We start from the raw sequence: 20,307 nt of genomic DNA on the forward strand, positions 1-20,307 counted from the left end.
ACACTTGTTCACTGCTTTCTGTCTTGTACTCTTACACAAAATGCAGCATTAACACACGTTTCACATGAGACAGAGAACTTAAATTCTTCTTGGACAAAGACCTAAATGTTTTGAATTTAAGTTTACTTGCATGGTGTGATTTACTTCCTGTTCTAGAAATCAGCAACCAGTCTGATGAGCACATATTTTTATTCAGATTTTACCCACATCTTAACTGAAAATGTTTCATAGGAGGGAACTAGCAGGCTTAGAAATGTGTCCACTGACAAGGCTCTATGTGGTGCTTCAGTCCCCAAGTGGAGATTGCTTTTGCTATAATTGTTGCTAACAGGCATTCTAGTAGGTGAAGTGGAATAATTAAAATGGCAGCTTCAGCCACATATTAAATATGAAAAGGATGGTGAAAAGCCCTTTCCTGTAATGGTTTGCTAGTAACATCACAGCACCTGAACAGCTCGTCGTTCAATAAAACCCCTTTACATCTTATTCTTCCAGCCTTTGCTTTACAATTTAAAAACAAACTTAAGACAGCCTCCTGGCAAACAGATTTGTATGTTTTACTGTGCTTTTTGTATCCACAAGAAGTGTTGATAAACTTTTCTGTACTGTTTGTAAACACAATCTTTCTTCAGCAGTTAATCTGATCAGGTTCAGCTGTGATCTGTTTAGTTACACAAAACTAAAGATGGTTTATCTCTAGACTTTTTAAATGCCACACTGCAGCAAATTAGTTTATGCTTGTTTTCTTTGTTGAAAAATGGAAAGCACAAAATTCTAGACCTGTAATATCTTGAATTACCTCGGGACCTGTTTCTGTCATGCTTAATGCTACAAAGAGCATGGCTCTCATCAGTGGTATCTCTCTAAACCTGTGCTGGTTTTGAAATTAGAAATGGATGTGGTTTTGTACAGACTTCTTTTTTTTTTTAATTTTGTTATTAAAACATTTGGGATAGGAAACTTTCCCCTTTTTCTGAATACATGGAAAGTGACATTTACGAAAATCTAGATTCTGGTTATTCTTTGTATCTCAAAGCTGGTTTTTTTCAAGTTGTAAACACATAGGAAGCAGTACTTCTCACAATATAATTGAGTATTGAGGATTTGTTTAAGCTCTACAGGTTGAATCCACAGGTTGAAATTCAGTATAGGACTATCATTCATCTTTCCCTTAAAGAACAAAGGGAATAAAAAAAACCCCAAACCCAGTGATAACCAATCTTCTGTACGTCTGAATAATGTTTTAAAAAGGAGAGTTTGTCTATTCTATGCAGTAAGTAGAGTCAGTAGATTTTTCTTATGTTATTTCTGGCCAATAAACTTATCTCTGTCTTTCTGTGGGTTCATAATATGCCCGAATCTTAGAGGAGAGAGAAGAAAAAGGCAAGGGAAACAATTTTTGTCTTAATTGGTAAATGAACCGCAGTGTTCTCAGTATCTGTATTTAGTATGAAAACAGCCATTAGCATTGCAGATTTTGCTATCCATTTTGTTTCTAGGAACTGACAAACGTACAATTTGCAATCCTGTGTAATTATAATCTGATTCTAGAGAACTGTAATTTCTACCAATATCTAGAAATACATCATTTGAGTGCAAATTTTCAGTACGCTCTGTGCAGGGCTTAATGGCACAACCTTAATGAGAATTACACTGCTTATTAATTCTTTGGATATCATGCTGGTATTGTATCCTGTATCTATTTTGGGAGGTCAGATTGTACTGAAAATCTGTAGTAGTACATGACTGGCAAAGAATGCTTGTGGTTTTGTATGATAGCTCTTCTTCGATTTATAAAACATGGTACCCTATTTGCTTAGCAATTTTCACATGGTGAAAGAGAAAAGTAATGCTTAACTCAGGTAAGAACAGTTTAAAAAACAGTAGATTGGATAAATGCTGAAATCTTTTTTTGATCTAATGCCTTTGGATATTTTGTTACAGTTATGGATGACAGCTGCTTGCCAATTTAAGAAAAAAACCCACCTAAAGTCAACACACCTTTTTAAATCTAATTATCTTATGCATGCTTTATTTTAAAGAAGAAGTTACTCTTTTTGCATGTAAAATGTTTGTGCAAATCCTAGGAGTTTTCAAAAAAATCAGAAAAAGCATCTTATTATTTTCATCTTTTTTCTCCTTGGTTACTGTTTGATGGAACTGGTGAATATTTGACAAGCAGTTTCAAAAAAGATAAAAATTACTGATTTGTTATCAGCCTTTTCTTTTGGTGTTCACCATTTCACATGCTATAAGCTTTTATTTTGCAAATACGTAGCTATTTGAGTGGGCTCAGATGGCAATATTTATGTCCAGCAATAACAAGTTTTATTAGTCTGTTCAGGATCAGAACCCTAAAAATTAGGTGGTGTGCATATATCAGACTCTATTTTCAGTCTTCAAATATAGTGAAAATGGTGTTCTGGAGTCTGAAGTGTCTTGCATGGGGGACCGATGGAGGCTCTCAAACAGTACCACACAGGCTGTTCATGTGAAGATGTTTTCAAGCCTAGAACAGTAATTTGGAAAAGATAGTTGCAGTTAGAAATATGAATTAGTTGGGTCATGATAATTAGCCCTTAGTTTTCCAGTAATTTGATAACTGTGTCAACTATAAGCTGTATACTGCAGAGGAGATTTTCAGCTAGAAATCCAAAGCTTTTTAGGGATACCAGTTTCCAGTACTCTGAAACCTTGAGTCTGCATGCTGACTCCTCTGCCACAGCCTTTCCCACAATTCTCATTTCTTGCTGGCAGCACACATTCTTGCATGTCTCATACGTGTTACAGAGCAAAATTTTATGTCTTGAAAGGAGGGATTGCTGTATCAATTAACAGCCCAATGCTGAAAGAATCCAACATTCGAGTCGTACCAGTTTGTAGGGTTCGGCGTTTGGAAGATCTCGTGATGTCACAGAAAGTTAGAGGGTTAGTCGCAGCCTTGTGATGTACCTGTAACCCCACCTCCCCTTGTTAGTATAAAAGGAATTAACTGCGCAATAAAAGGCAGAAGTTGGTGCTCACACTGTGTGTGTTATCTGTCTCTTTCCCTGGTCTGGGCCGACCAGTGATCTAAGCGTGGCACCTTGATATGTAGCGAACGCTACACCAGTTAATGATGATAGTTTCTCATACTGTATTTAAAAGAAAAAGTAGTAGTTTTCCAGATTTTCTCTTCCAGTTTTTTTAATATATACATACATTTATCTATGTATATATAGCTAAATATGAGGAAATAATGTCTTGTCCAGTTATCTGTTGAGAGGTCAAGCTGGGCAGAGCAGATAATGTATTACTTTTTTCAAGTCATCACACTTCTTAGTAATTAAATGTTTTTTTTGTATTTTTATGTATCACTACAGCAAGGCATTTCACATAGCTCTTTGTAGCTCCACACAATGTATTATACAGTGTTGAGAGAACAATCCGGAATAATTATTAGACTAAATGATAACTTCATTGGAGGCAGTTTGAGAGAACCAGATGAAGACAACTTGATAATCTTAATCTGTTAGAGGTCTCATTGCCAGGGTATTTGAGGTTTCTTATTTGCTGAAATATTAATGGCATATGCAATATCTGGAACAGCACTGGGGAAAATCCTGAGGTGTAACCCCCTCTCTGTATTTTATATGGTCTACCTTCTGTAGTTTCCTATAATTTTCAATTCGCAATATACCTGTGCTCTCTGGTACTGCCCTTGTGAACTAAGTGTTTTTCAACTGTGCTGCATTTGCCATGAGATTCTGATTGAAGATTTGATTAAAGACGTCCTGGCTTAACGTATTAGCTTGATAGTTGATTTGAACCTAAAACTTTACAAACCAGGTGGATTCGTGTGTGCTCACAATTCCTATCAGGATAGATAATTCTAGCTGCTGGAATCTTTCTTAGATCAAGGAAGACTGCTACAACCCTAGAAACTAAAGCGTTCTGTGAGGAAGTATCAGAAATGGAGTCAAAAGATCACAGGGTAGATTTCCATTAACTGTTGGAGTTTCCTGAGTGGACAGGTATTGTTTTGGATTGTAGTTTTGTGACAGAATTTTGATGATAGAAGTAGGAGACTTAAATAGCCAAAATCTTCCTGTTGTGTGGCACAAGAAGAATCCAGGCTTGTTTGTACTTCCTAATATAATTTCCTCCAGTAGCTTACTTAGGTAAAAGGTACCTAATGATTGTGACATGTAACAAAAATGGTCACAGGGTAGTCATGAAGACGTATAGTTGGTACTGATGATTCATATAATGAAGATGGAAATAAAAGTATTGCAATAACAAATATTTGATCTGGTTTAAATTTGACTAATTTATTTGAAATACTTAAAGCTGATATGCTAAACTAGGTATATAAATTCAAATTGGTGAGCACAGCTAATATTTATAAAAATCAAAGATGATTAAAATTTATGCAATGTACATATCTTAGTATGCACAAAAAGAGGTATGTTGCATAACAATGTTGAGACTGTTACTTGATGTGACATTTCCAAGTACTTGTAAATGTAGTGAATGCATTTTACTATTGAAATGAATATTTTTTCTCAATTTGAAACACAAAAATGCATGCCAGCATATTTGGGGTTAAATAAAGTACAGTCAGAATACAGAAATATAGGTTTAATGGGACAAGTTAGATTTTTTCCTAAAATGTGTCAAAAAGTAGTATTTGTTCCTTTTCCTAATATGTCCTATGACATGAGATTCTATACAGTATTATTCCTTGTTATGCTTTTCCCTCCTCCTGTTTATTTTCTCTCTGCAATATTTTTACTAGAGAAAGTTGAAAACTGACACAGCCTGAAATCTGCATGTGGTAGTTCAGCTTCCTTGGCTGGGAATTACACACAGATGTGGAGAAAATCACTTAATGTAACAATGAGGAAAAAAGCTGATATGCCTTATAATAATGCATACTTTTCTCCTCCACCCATAGAGAACAATTTATAGCAGAGATAATTTTACCACCTGTGTGCTAGAGCCATTGCACTTTGCCTGACAGTAGTGTGACTTCTGTTGCCTCCTTTCCAACGCTGCCTTCTTCCAACACAGCTCCTGGACTTAGTAGTATCTTTGAAAGGAAGTTACTTGCCATGGAGAAAGGGGAAAGGTATATCATAGAATGATAGAATAGTTTGGGTTGGAAGGGGCCTTTAAAGGTCAGCTAGTCCAACTGCCTGCAGTGAGCAGGGACATCTTCAACTAGATCAGGTTGCTCAGAGCCCTGATCCAACCTGACCTGGAATGTTTCCAGGGATGGGGCATCTACAGCCTCTCTCGGCAACCTGTTCCAGTGTTTCACCACCCTCATCATAAAATGTTTCTTCCTTATATCTAGTCTGAATCTATTCTCAGTTTAAAACCATTACCCCCTGTCCTATTGCTACAGGCCCTACTGAAAAGTCTGTCCCCATCTTTCTTAGAAGCCCCTTTAAGTATTGAAAGGTCACAATAAGGTCTCCCTGGAGCCTTCTCTTCTCCAGACTTGTCACGACCCAGACTGGACAGACCAGGGAGTCGTGTTTAATTTGAAATTCCCTCCGGCTAAATTAAGGTGAAATGACACCAAACGATGAGTTAAAGATTTTATTTATGGCAGAAGCAAACTGAACTGGGGAGGCGTGGTAGTAGGTGGCAGGGTTTCTCACAACAGGAATTGGCATAAGACTACTTCTGTAAACCGTGTAACCATATACATCAATTCAGGGAATAAGGAGATCCCTCCCGTTGAGTCACGAGGTTCAGAGCAGACCCCCTTGCTTTCCAGACTCCTCCTCAGAGAAGGGTCTAGGGGCGGCTGGATCCACTCGTAGTCTCAGACTTGGTCAGCGGTTTATATCTTGAAACGGATGAGGTATAGGGATTGTGGAAAGGGAAAGAGAGAAGAAGGCAGAGAGAGAAAAAGGAAGGGAGAAAGATTTCACCGGTCCTGGGTCCAGCGTTGGTTCAGTCAGCCGAGGGGTCCAGTCCCGGTGGGCTTGTGCAACCGGGGCTTCAGTTTGTGTCCTTTTATCATCCTTGCCCCTCCTTCGGGTGGGCACCCGAACTCCTCAGGTCAATGAGCAGTTTGTGAGCCTTTGGGCTTGGGGGTCGTTTGTGGAGTAACTTCTCCTTCCCTGCGGACACGGCCATTGTTTGATCTTTGTATCAGAACAGGGAGCTGCGGACCCTCCAGCATGCCCTCCCCCTCCTGTTGCTGATGTCTGAGCTGATGGGCTTTTCACCTTGGTTCCTTGCTGTGCAGGGTTTGTCTTTAAGCAGAACTTGCCCCACCACAGTGTTTGAGACATTAACTCTTTCAGTCTCTCACAAGGCTGAACAACCCCAACTCTCTCAGCCTGTCCTCATAGGTGTTCCAGCCCTCTGATCATTTTTGTGGCTCTCCTCTGGACCTGTTCCAACAGGTCCACATCTTTCCTGTGCTGAGGGCTCCAGAGCTGGATGCAGTACTGCAGGTGGGGTCTCACTAGAGCGGAGTGGAGGGGGAGAATCACCTTCCTCAACCTGCTGGCCATGCTTCTTTTGATACAGCCCAGGATACAGTTGGCTTTCTGGGCTGATGGCTAAAGTTGTGGAACATGATTTCTTAATAATCTTAAACACCCCGAAATCTAATGAGTGACAGAGACTTTGCTGGCTTTACTGTAGTTTCAACTGTTTCCTATAATGATATGTAATAATATAATATTAATATAATTATAATGTAATAATACCAACTGGTTATTTGCATACTAGTATGTGCTGGGAAGGGAAGAGTTTTAATCAGAATTTGCTGATTTATTGCCTTAAAATGCTTCATGGAGAAAGCCTGATACTGGAAAAGTTTTACTGGGCAAAATTCCTTTGGGAATTTCTTTGGTTGCTTGCCCACCTACCCCCTCAGTAGCCTCCATGATACATGACCCATCTCTTCTGCTACTGACTCTGTATACTGTAGCTTCTGGGGTCTTCTATGTCACTTATTTTGGCAGTCAGACAGGTGGACAAGCATGGGATTAGAGATCCCAGGGCTGCCAGGGGCTCAATTCTGTAGATGTTTTATCTATTCTATAGAAAATTTGAATGCTTTTGGATTTCTTTCTGATTTAGAGCAGATGTGAATTTCAGGATGTCAGATTTCAAAATCTGGATCTGATCAATGTAATCGAATGACTTTTCTCTAACCAGCCCTGCCATTGGCAGGAGCCTGCTGTGGTAGGCCGCCATAGCCTTGTGGGGTAGAGCCCCCTCCAGTTCTCCAAGGAGCAGAATTCTTAAGTGGAGGCCAAGAATGTAGGATGGGCTCACAGGTCTCATTGATGTCTGCTGCGCTGGGAAGCCTTCATATATATGAATGTCAGTCCTTAAGAACTTTCCTACATGTTGGATCAGGTACCCTAAAGGAATCATTCACTGTGCAACACCATCCAGATGGTTTGCCTTCACTGTAAACTCCCAGAAGAATGACTGGCTTTTAGGTAATTAGAGGGACTAGATTTCACAGGATATTCATTAATAACTCTCGTTGTGAGTAAAGCTCCCATGTTGGTTATCTGCCACTGCTTCTCAGTAGCTGTTTGCTTCACAGCAGCAGAAAACTCTCTGACCACGTTGTAAAGTTTTCCTGCCGTTTCCTAGGTCTTGACAGTGGATTCCACTTACCCACCTTTGACTGCACACAGAAGCAAAGGAAAGAGATTGGCTTAGTTCTGAAATGGAGAATAATGCTCTTCAGGTTGTTTACTCACAAGATCGTCTTTTCAGAGGGAACTGATAAATTAGAAAAGATGAAATGTGTAAGTTCTTTTGAAATTATCTTTGAACACTGAAGACATTAGCATGTTTTAGAAAGGAGTGAATACCTCTGTTTCATTCAAAAAGGGAAAAAAGTCACCATCCCAACCTGATTATTACTATGCTTTTCTAAGATTGTATTAATACCTGGAAGACTCCGTCAGAAAAAGTGTCTCTTTTGTGTAGGCAGTGTATATGCACATTGTGAAAACAGTTCTCTGTCTCCAGTTTATCATTAAAAATCCCAACCTGAAAGGGTTTATATATATGCATCTTTTTATGCTGTGTGAAATTAGTGGGTACATTTTCGTAAGATTGAATTAACATTGTTTGGGATCAGGGCCCAACTATGTGGATCAGACTGTATGGAATACCTCATCTGCATAGAGTGCTGTTAGAAATAATGACTTAGTTTTCATTATTGGGTACAAAATCTAGGCCAGATGGTGTTTGTTACTTTTGCTAGCCATCAACATCTTACCAATCTTGAAATCCATATCGTGTACTCAGGCACTAGTATCTGACGAACTCATTTTTCCACTGAAAATGTTGTCCAGGACTGTCAGAATTTGTTACTTGTATAGAAGGTAACTACAGAGAATGAATGCAAACCAAAATGAAAAATCTGCTTTCTTCAGTTCCAGCAAAAGAGTACTAGATTGGATTATAAAGATAGTATGTGTGTGTGGGGGGAAAGTGACAAAATATTTTGTTTCAGGGTTAGTATTTATCATGAAATGATATGTCTCTCCTTAGAAACTGTATCCCATAGAAGCTGTAAAACCACCTGTAAAAAGGAAAAAGGAGCTTGGCTGTTTCACTTCACTAACATCTCCTATCAGAGTTGTAATTCTTACTGGATTTTTCTTCAGTTTTGATTATTAAAGCAGCTAAAGGAGACTAGGTAGTCTCTTTTGCCTTCATTTTTTCAATAAATTGATAGCTTAATTTTACTATTCCTTTAAAAATCCAATAAATACACCTGTATCTTTTTCCTATCCTGTCCTAAACACACAGGTAGGCGGTGGCATCTGTTAGTAAGTTGTGGCATTAGTGAATTACCTCAGATACCATATCTTTCAGCAGCAGTATATTTGATCTACATATTTGTGTCTGTCTTCACACGCCCACTGCAGGGTTAAGCCTCACTGAACACCTGCAGCATTGACCCTATCATTGGGATCAGTGTTTTGTTTGTTAAACACTTCATGATGATACTATTATTTTAAAGGCCGTTAGTTACTGTACCTGTAATGCTTCATTCTTGCATCACAAAGGTGTTTCCAAGAGCAGTTAAGACTTGTTTGTTAATCTCATTTTACAGGTGTCTTGGAAGGTTATACTGTTTGATATAAAGTAGGTCCAGTATGCTGCCAACTGGACAAAACCATGTTTCATAGAACAGGTATAAGAGAGGTAGGAAAAGGAGCCAGCAATCATTTTACGCAGGTTTTCTCTTTATTGCAGTGGTTCACAGTCTTTTCCATATTAGAATCACAGAGGTCTGTTCTAGGTGACATCTTTTACCAGTGCAGCAGTAGTGGAATGGGAGAGTCATGGTCCAGGCAGAGGACTCTTGTTCTACAATGTTATGTTAAGTGCAGTCTCCTTATCCAGACAATAGTTTTCCCTAGTTTCTGCTCATTTGATTTACTGTTTGTTGCTTTGTGCATTAATGCTTTGTATGTCAATGGGTTGGTTTTGTTTGCGTGTATATTTTACTGTTTTAATGATTGAGATTGGTTGAATTTTGGTACTGAAAGAGAAATCAGACTGGCTGTTAGGGCTGGATCTTTCCTGTGGTTGGCAGCAATGCGTTTTCAATAAACGTACTTGCTGAAAGTCATGTCATTTGTCATCTGGATCCATCTGCATTGCAGGTAGTGTATCTCCAGGTCAGGGTTTTCTTTTATTCCTTCCCAGTTTGCTACTATTCAGACACTTCTCATTGATCTACTTTAAATACAATTTTAGCATAGCTCACATAATACCCAAAGGCTATTGTGTGTTTGTGTTCCATCATTCACGTTTATTACATTCACCTCTCTCTTTTGGGACATAGATTTTCCTTCTAACATTGCATTCAGAGTTTGCATGTGTTGAGGGAGGGCAAGAAATAGCCCAGCCATCCACTCTTCCCTTAGGTGTTATTTTCATTACCTCCAATTTACTGCTGTGTGCTATCTTACTCACCTCTGTGTAATTGCAGAGAATGAATCTGTACAAATATTAGTTCAACTGGTATTTCCAGGGCAATAGTGGCAGCCCTGTAGTTCGGGTTATTTAAAACGTGCAATGTGCTTTAGGGAATAGTTTAGCTTTTCCTCTCATTAGAGCTTCTCCTGGCTTCTTACCATCCTCACTGAAAGCTGTCAGCCTAGACATTTCAGATCCTGAACTGTAGGGTTTTTTTCCCAGTAACTTCAGTTCTGTTCTTGGAAGGTGAATAGCAGTTTTCTGATTGAACTCAAAGCTGGATTTCATTAATATAAAGCATATCTACAGTAAATATATCTGTAAAGTATATAGCACTAAATAGATCTGTAAAGCTCCTGTTGTTCCCTTCAGCACTGAGTCTGTTGGGCTGTTTGCTCTTGGTCAGTGCTTGGTTGTATATATCCTGTAATACACCCATCTTCCAATATATTTTTACCTGACTCTAATGTTTGGTTGGTTTTGTTTTTTTTTTTAAACTTATTCTGAGTGAAACATTTAGAGGGCTTGATTTCTACAATTTCTGTTGGTTTCATATACCCTTGGAGTTGTAACAATCGGTGATCTATTTTGATGAACTGTGCTAATTAAAACAGAGCAAAAATACAATTGTGTGGTCATGCTGAGGATTTGGCTGGAGTTTAGCTTAACAATTATGTATTTGGAATTAAGAAAAAAAATTATTAATGTGTATTCCTGTTGTTACATTTTCTTTTAGTTAATCTGCTTGTATAATCTGCCAAGTAGCTCAGTTGGGACACTGATGTCTTAGTTCTGTGTGACATCCAAAAGGAGGACACTTGTCACGGTTTAACCCCAGCCAGCAACTAAACACCATGCAGCCGCTCGCTCACTCCCCCCCCCCCGCCGTGGGATGGGGGAGAGAATCAGAAAAAAAAAAGTAAAACTTGTGGGTTGAGATAAAGACAGTTTAAAAGGACAGAAAGGAAGAAAATAATGATGATGATAATAATGATGCTAATAATACAATAATAATAATAATAAAAAAATTGGAATATACAAAACAAGTGATGCACAATGCAATTGCTTGCCACTCGCTGACCGATGCCCAGTTAGTTCCCGAGCAGCATTCTGCACCCCACAGGCCAACTTCCCCCCAGTTTATATACTGGACATGACATCACATGGTATGGAATACCCCTTTAGCCATTTTGGGTCAGCTGTCCCAGCTGTGTCCCCTCCCAACTTCTTGTGCCCCTCCAGCCATCTTGCTGGCTGGGCATGAGAAGCTGAAATATCCTTGACTTTAGACTAAACACTACTTAGCAGCAACTGAAAACATCAGTGTGTTATCAACATTATCCTCATACTAAACCCAAACCATAACGCTGTACCAGCTACTAGAAAGAAAATTAACTCTATCCCAGCCAAAACCAGGACAACACTGTTCACAAATCTGGAAGGGGCTTCTGGAGGCTGGGAGGGACCTCTGGAGTTCTCCAGCCCAATGTCCTGCTCACAGCATGGTGAGCTGTAAGGTCAGACCAGGTTGCTCAGGGCATTATTCACTTGGGTCTTGAAAATGCCAAGGGTGGAGACTGCACAATCTTTCCAGACTGCCTGGTATTAGAAGGCTGGGACTAGGTTTCTCCAAAGCCATACGTTTTCCAGGCTGAACAAACCCAGCTCCCTCAGCCTGTCCTCCCAGGACAAGTGCTCCAGCCCAGCTCCCAGATCTCCTTGGTCACCCTCCTTGGGGCTCGCTCCAGTTGATCAACACCTTTCTTGTACCAGGGGACTCAAAACTGGATGCGGTTTTCTGCGTGGGGTCTCACAAGTGCAGAGAAAAGGAAGGGGGTTAATCTCTTCCCTTGATCCAACGGCCACGCTCTTGTCGGTCCAGCCCGGGGTGCTGTCGGCTGCCGTCGCTGCCGGGGCACGCTGCTGGCTCGTGCCCAGCTCGCTGCCTGCCAAGGCCCCAGGTCCTCTTTGGCCAGACGGTCCCCAGCCGGTGTCGGTGCAGGGGAGGCTTCCTCGCTAGGTGCGGGGCTTCGCGTTTGTCCTTGTTAAATTCCATCAGGCTCCCGTTGACCCATTCCTCCAGCCTGTCAGGGTCCCTCTGGATGGCAGCTCCACCCCAAAGCAGATTGACCGGTCCGTCCGACTTGGTGTCACCTCTGCCCGTGGGATAAGGCTGCACTCAGCTGTCTCCTCCAGGTCATTGATAGAGATGTTATCTCTTGCCCAGGTGGAAATACTTATCATATGACTGAGGAGGGATGTAAGAGAAAAATATTAACAAATAATGTTCTGCATTGACTTACTGGAAAAATACAGAGTGCTAAAAAGTTTTTTCTTGTTCATTTCAAATATCCCAAACAGAACTGTTGGACAGACATAATGAGTGTCATAGATCTTAATGTACAATGGACATTTAGATAAACCTTACTGAAGCAAATAGGACAAACAGTTTGGGAAGGTCTCGTTCATTTACTGATTTTTAAGCTAGCTCGCCAGCCAGGATTTGAAAAGAAAATAAAGCATTTGGTTTTGTAATTATTTGTGCAACTACAGATTCAGTCTCTGCTTTCAGCCATCTGCCCTGCAGGCATTACTTTTAGTGCCATTTGGATCATTGGCACAGTGTATGATCCTCTACATCTTCTTGTGTTTTGTGGCTGACTTGATGCTGATAATTCTGATATAAATATCTGTGTTTGTATTCCTGCTTTTTTTCCCCTTTCCTTTTGCTTTATCTCTTTTAGTCTTTTTAAGGGTCTTCAGAACAGCTGCACGGGCAGGGGAAGCAATGCTGTATTCCTGGACAGGCATGCTTTTATTTACTATGTAAGATACACAGTGAAACGATTTTATTCTTCTGAAGCTTCACATAAAGAAATGTAATCTTTGTTTCTGCAGCAGTTCCTGGTGTCTGTACTGGTCAGTTCAGTGGTAACTGATAGATGTGCCAATAATGGTAGGCTGTTGCCCTCTCTGCCATATGAATATGGCATGGGAGAAATCCAAGAGCATCTGCTGTTGCTGCTGTTGGCAGTAGAAGGGCAAACTAAGATTGAATGTCCTTGGGCCGCTCCTCAATGAAGATGATGGCCAGACTTTTGCTTGCTTAGACAACCCAGGAAAGAAGTTACTCGTTTTACCATAAAGACAGTAGCTGGAGGTTTTACTCTAAATCAGATGTCTGAGCAACTGCTTTGGGGTCAGAAAACCTTGATGATTCCTAGCATGAGGGGAGCCCTTGCAGTCTTTCAGAATGATCTGTTCCATTTAAAAGTCTTTGATTAGGGTGTGTGTCTGATACAATAATGTTCTCCCAAGTGGCTTCTGGTGAACTAAGCTTATGGCATACATGGGGGAACAGACCTTATTTTTTGTGGGGACTTGCAGATGTTGGTCTTTGCAGGTGTTGGCACTTTACAGAGATTGCTGGCTTCATTGGTTAGGAATTATTGAATTTCACTTGTTTGAAGAACCTAACAGCGTGGCATTCCTTCTGGAGCATGACTTCAGCTTGCAGGTCCCTGACCCTGTTAATGGGGTTTTACAGTAGCATTTCATCAGTGCTGCTGGAAAGCTTGTTCCTAAAGGCTTAACAGTAACATTATCCAGAGCAGTTGGGTTTTATGGAACTGCAGAGACTTTATGGAAGTCTAGAGATTATAGAGAAGTGTAATTGGGTGAATATGACAGATGGTATCCAGTAAGCCAAGCGATATCTCTTTGCAGGAATTTTATTTCATATGTTTTTAGAGACTTTGTAGTGCTCAAATGGCACATTACACCCATACTTGCATACTTGTCCTTTTGAGTCAGCTGTGCTCTAAAAGATCCTGTAACCTGCTTCTCTTGACATAGCAAGATACCAGCTTTCTTCACAGCAAGAGTGGATGGAAAAGATGAGTGATCTTGAAGATTGGTATGGTATGGTGTATTTTTTTTTTCTTTTCTTCCTATCTGGTTTGATCATCCATTGTTTTTGAATTGCAGTTGACTATGTGGCAGAAGAAACTAGAGATGAAAATATCTCCTCTAACTTTCCATTGCTTCTGGTTTATTTTCTTAACCAATTCCTCATCTTTTTATAAAGTGAACGGTTTGTTTCAGGAATTTTCCCTGACTGTGTACATGAATTCTGCTTGTGCAAAGGTCCCTGATTTCATGTAGTGGTTTTGGGTGCTGCTGTTAGTAATGTATTATCATGAAGCAGCAGAAAGAGAAAGTGCAAGGGTGACACTGTTAAACAGTGTATGAAAGTGTAGTGGTAATATGTGTCTTTGCTTGTTTGACTGGGAACACTTCTCACTGCAATTAGTGCTGGGCTGCAGAGATGTGATAGATAATGATTTTGGACCTTTGTCCTGGTAAAAAAAGTTATTGTCACGGAAAATGTTCCTTTATGAAGCAGTGTCAGGAAGGAGCAAAAACATTGCCTCATTTGTCAGGCAGAAACAATAGAGCTGCTTTACTGTGTCAGACTTTTTTCCTTTAAAAAAAATAAATCAGCAACTACATGCATTTTGCACATTCTAATTGAAAACATTTCTTCTTAATTCTTTTTTCTTGCAATGGCTTACTTAAATGTGAGCAGTTTGTATATTCAAAGAGTAAAGGTGAAGTACTTGCTGTGAAATGTGTTATTTGAATTAAGGCTTTTCTGATTTTACTTAAATTGAAATCAGTCCATGTGGAATTACAGTAAAATGTAGCAAGATCTTGATTTACAGAATCTTCTCCCTCATCTCAGAAGTAAATTGTGGAGCTTCATGTAATCACAAAGCTTCATGCTTAAAACCTGCTTGGTCTTAGGCTTCTCTCTATATGATTTTTAAGGAATACAGATTGTGAAGAGCTTAGAATACTAAAATTCTTGCTTATATTTTGGTCTTCATTATAACATGCAGCAGTGTAGAAAGCCTGGTTATTTTTGTGTAAATTGAATTTAATGTTGAAACTGTCTCTGTAAAATAGATTTTGTGTCTTAAAAAGGTGGTATGGAAAGTAATACTTTGGCTAAAAGGTGATTGTTCATTTAATGTATCTCCCTTTAGAAAATAGGAGGTTAGGATATTTGAATCAAATGCCATGTTTAAAATTTGAAAATAATGCTATCTAAATTTAATACTTAAGTCTCTGTGAGCATTCATCCAGGCTGCTAATATGAATCTTTACAATATATAGCTATATGGTTAACTTCTTAAGCCCAACATATCCAGTAAGCTCTAATGGGTTGGTTGTTCGAGTTGTATATAGATGGATGGGTCTTCCCTGGATAATTATCTGCAAGGAAATATATACAAGCTCTGATTTGTTAACTGCATTTGGACTAGACTATTACTGCAGACCTGAAGCACTGTTTACAATATTATATATAGTGTGAAATTGCTTTTTGTTATAAATGTGTCAAAACCATAGCCAAGATGCCAGGTGGATACATGATACTTGATTAAATAGGAGCAAAAATGAACCACGCTGGATCTTCAGGATGCTTCAGCACGCTCAGCAGATTGCTAATATGTATGCATTCCCTTCAATAATTCAATTTTCATAAATGGTAAAGTTATATTTCTCTATTAAGACTGACTGAGTCTCATGCTGCTGCTGGGATTTTCTAGCATCACATCAAACACGTAGGCAGAATTGTTCTAAAAGCCTCATGCTCTATGAGGTTATTTCCTGTAGTGGTCCTGCCATGTCACAGCCATAGTTTTTTCCACTGTACTGGGCCTTTAGTCTGTGACCATCTCAGTTATTTGGACCACTGAGCAACAAAACCATGGTCACTTCTGAAACTGGGCAGGATAGGCTGGGTCCTCACCACGTGCACAACTCTTGCGAAGGAAACAGTGGTTGATTTCTGTTCTTTTTAAAGACCAGGAAGGTCGAAGGCCGTGCTTCTGCTCCTAGACTTTTGTGTTTTCCAAAGAAAGAAAAGGGTACATTCTCTGGATTTCAGCTCTTGGACCCTGGAGCATTTGTCAGAGTGCGTGGCCTGCCAGATGCTGTGGCAAGATCATCTGCTAAGTCTTTCTGCAAGGTTTCACTGAAGCGTGAGAAAAAGGGTCAGTAGTGGTTACACACTTGCATCTCAGAGTCCGCTGCAGATGTTTTTCAAGGCAGAAAGAGTGAGGGCCTGGCGGAATTGCTACGGAAACAGAGGTTGTGTTATTTATTTACTTATTTATGTATTTATTAAAACCCTGATGTCCCTTAATGGCAAATCTTGGAAGTCACCCAGTCTCAGGAGAGTTGTTCTATTGAAAAGCAGGAAATGTGAAGTATTGGCTGCTAATCAGCAACTCCAAGGTCCACCAGTCCTGTGGAAAATATTAACATACCTTGTTAGGCTAATATTTTATTTATATACACAGTCTCAAACTGAAGTGCTCTGCTATTATAGCAGAACAATATGTAGGCTAAATTGGATCCTTTTTTTATTTGGACTTGCGTAAACATTATTTAGGCATCAAGAAAGGACAGAACTGCAGCTTTTCAGTGATACGGGCATTGGGTAACTGTTAGAATAGAGTTTGGTAATGAGGCATTTTTCACACTGTGAAGGATTCAGAAGAGTGGTGTGGCTGTCTGGTGGGAGTAAGGCATTCTCATACAAGTCCAGTAATCTGGAGGGGGAGAGAATTGTTGAAGTAGCTATTCTACTGAACCTCAGTGAAGAAAACTGGAGTTCAATTATAGTGTTGAATGTTATAGCTTAAATAATGCAAGGCTTGTAGTTAATGCATATTTACAAGAGGATTGTGGAAGACTACCCAGAACCTCATAAAATATGAAGTGAGAGAATGAAGGACCGGGAAGTTCCAGACAAGCTTGTCAGCTGTTTTTCAAGCCATGCTGCTCTTGGTGTCAGCTTTGATTGCATATATTCAGAGGCTATAAAAACAACGTCTTACAGTAGAAGGGCAATATGGAGAGATGTTCTAGCGTTACAGCATCCATAGTTTTTGGATGGAGTTCCATTTTTTTGGCAGTGTGTCTGATAGTTGCTTTGCATTCATGGAATGCTGAATCAATGCAAATCACACCCTTCCTCTGACTGATGTTTACTGTGGTGTTACTTCAAATGTCATGTTTACTGTGGTAAGATTGGGCATAAAGAGACCTGTGGGAGCTGTGCTTGCTTACCAGAACCTGAATTTATCTTGTTGTGGCTTCTTAGGGAGTCACAGGTAAGGTTAGAACCTGACAGAGGACGTTTCCCTGCTCCCTTGTTCTGTGCAGTGTGTTATGCCAGGATATGGTGTGATGGGAAAGCAGAGGAAGCTAGAGTCATCCAGAGCGCTTAGACATCTTGTCTGCGATAGAGAATTTAGAATTATAGCCAATCTAGCATAATACTGAAAACCATTATATTCACATAAAGATAATTACTGAACTGGTGGTTTATGGGAACGTCTGAGAAGTGTATATATAGCTCATTTAACATATGTGAGGCAGTCAGCATAGTCTGATTTATAAAGCAGAAGATGAGAGGAGAGAAGAGATCAGAGTTGTCTCCTTAGCTCTGCAAACGACTGGTGGAGTGCAGCAATATTGGCTCTTGACCTCTCTGTGTATTGGAGCTATATATATGCACTGCTGCCTCTGCAGTTCTTATGGTCTGTATTAGCATCATTGCATGGTTTTGGCTTTTTTTCAAGTATTGTCTTAAATGAGGAGGACTTGTTCAGGCCATTAAGCCTGAAACTTTATACTCAGGCATCTTTTACTCAATTGTATGGCCAAAGATATCTGTTAGGGTAGTTTTACTTTCTAGGAGTGCACTTAATATGTATTGCAGTTGTAGTGAAGCACTCTTGGAAAAAAACCTGATATTATATACCATGGAGGAATGTGTGCCTTCTTTTTATAACTTGTTTCTGTAATTTGTCAAATGAAGAATGCTTGGTGTAAAGTAGAACATTTTTGTGAGTGTGAAGCGTTTTTTCTTTAATTTTTTTGTGGACTATGAGTAATGCATTACCTCCACAAGAGACTGTGTAATTTCATACCCGAGGTACTTGTACAGCATAGTTTCACTTTGTGGAACATCAGCCTTTTGTAACATACAACGTGAGTATAAATTGTAAAAGGCTGATGCTACCAATAATGCGTAATTAGAGGTCTTTGATAATGCTGGCATTGGAAAGGTGGCATTCTGCATGCCTTTATTAGCTGTCTTGTCTAACTACTATAATGTTACTGTCTCCTAAAAAGTATACATGGGAAGTCACATTTTTTATGAAATTTCCATTGCAATACAATTTGGTTGTATATAGGTCAGAATCCAGATTCATTTGTCCTGGATTTTTTCTTTTTTTGATTGTTAAGAGTGATTATAAAAAAGGGGGCTAATCTTTTATAAAAATGTGTTGTAACAGAAAATGGATTCTACTTGTAAGAGGCTGGGGTTTTATTGTTCTATAGCACTATTTTCCTTGTAGAAGATATATTACAGTTTAAAAGATTTAATTATCTATGTTCAATGTTTAACCATAATGTTCTTACAAGGGAGAGCTTTGTTCTCCAGAAAAATAAAGTGTAGTCAGTAGTTTGATAAAATATTTCACAAAAATAATTTTCTGATTTCAATGCCATTAGTTTTTACCATCTAATTAATGAAAATGATTGAATGTGCAGGGGCTAATCTCCCAACTAGCAAAAATTAGCAGAAACATGGCAGTGCGCAATACCGTGTGTCTTGCCAGTCTCTAAAAGTTGAAATGCATGGGAATAAGTGTTACTTTTCAGATATTCAGGAATAAATTGTGGTTTTCAGTGTGCAGAAGATTAGACAGTTAATTTTCCTAATGTAATTTTAAATACTGCTGAGTTGCTAAGCAGCTCTCTTCTCACTTTTTATATGCTTTATGTGCAAATTTGCAATCAAACCCTGTTGCTGTATACATTGACATTTTGCATTAGAACACAGTAGAGAAGAAAACAAGCCGTAGACTGTGGATTTTGCATTTCTTTGTGAACTGGCTGAATACATATATTTGTTGAAGTTTATGTGAGCCAGAGTTTTTCAATTTTTCATGGACTGCATTTAAATTCTCTTGAGCCAACTTTTGCAGGTTAGGGCAGGCAAACTTCCATGGAACATAGTGGGAGTTTTAAATGAAAACTCCTGCAAGAGTTTGCTCCAGTGATTGCTGTTACGTGTTGTTTTGAGTGATAAATTTGTTCCAATTACGTACTCTTTGTCTTTGCAGTGTTCTGGATGATGAGGGGAGCAGCCTGCGTCAGCAGAAGCTTGACAGGCAGGTAAGATTTTGGAGGGGGACTTTCTTGCTCTCTGAAGTCTAGATCTTGGAGTAATGAAATCACTGACATATATCTGGTAATTGATAGAAAATTGCATCCTCTGATCAGGGAATGCAAAAGAGAGGTCTGTGGAGGTTACAGCTTGCTTAGAAGTCTGACTTCATTTAAAATTTTTCTTATCGCTGTGGTTTGAGTGATTCTCATTTCCACTGCCTCGGACTTGTCTTAAGTTGACTTACAATGTATTTGTTACCCCTTTGATGGACCAGAAAGGACAAGAGGTTCTGGCAGACATGCCAGCCAACAGAGGTTTACCACAAAGTTTTTACATTTTTTTCTTTCTGTTCCAGGGATTTAGCCCTTGTGGCTGTAAACTAGCGGCACTATGTGCTATGTTGCCTATTTTGCTATTATATTCCTACATGACTTGTACCAGAAAGTGATTCAGAATTTCTGCCATGAAATCTCAGGGAATTTTGCCATCAAGTTTTAGTGGGGTTTGAGGTTTCCACTTTTCCTTTGATTTTTCTGTGGTCTCCTTTTCACAAACTTTGTCACATTTATAGTTAAATGTTGTGAGTTTAATTTTATGTTTTTCTATACATTTCTTTTCCCATTGATTTATCAGCTTGCATGTCTACCAGCATCTCATTTTCAAATTAAAATACTTTCTATTTATGCCATAATCCTGTACTAAATTCCAATCATTTTGAAGTCATGTTGAGGTGTTCCACACAACTTATGGAGCTGAAGGAGTCCATTCTCCATTCTTATTCTTCAGTTTTAGTTTATCTGCTTTCTAGAAGCAAAAAATCATTGTACAGGAGCATGGAGATGGTAAGGTGTCATGGTTTAACCCCAGTCAGCAACTAAGCACCACGCAGCTGCTTTATCACTTCCCTCTCCAGCTAGACAGAGGAGAGAAAATATAGCAAAAGGCTCATGGGTCGAGATAAGGACAGGAAAGATCACTCAACCAATTACCATCACGGGCAAAACAAACTTGACTTGGAGAAAATTAACTGAATTTATTGCCAATCAAACCAGAGTAGGGTAATGAGAAATAAAACCAAATCT

The 20,307-nt window shown here is 39.3% G+C and overlaps 1 protein-coding gene across 2 annotated transcripts in view; it reads left to right on the forward strand.

The window, feature by feature from the left end:
* Nucleotides 1–20,307, forward strand: part of TUB (TUB bipartite transcription factor) — a 76,004-nt gene that overhangs the window by 13,468 nt on the left and 42,229 nt on the right. For both annotated transcript variants that reach the window (XM_075048028.1, XM_075048029.1), the window contains exon 2: nt 19,179–19,230. In XM_075048028.1, coding sequence (XP_074904129.1) covers nt 19,179–19,230 — 52 coding nt within the window. The remainder of the gene's footprint in view (nt 1–19,178; nt 19,231–20,307) is intronic.

This window comes from Buteo buteo, chromosome 16, assembly GCF_964188355.1.
Source record: "Buteo buteo chromosome 16, bButBut1.hap1.1, whole genome shotgun sequence".
Taxonomy (NCBI): Eukaryota; Metazoa; Chordata; class Aves; order Accipitriformes; family Accipitridae; genus Buteo; species Buteo buteo.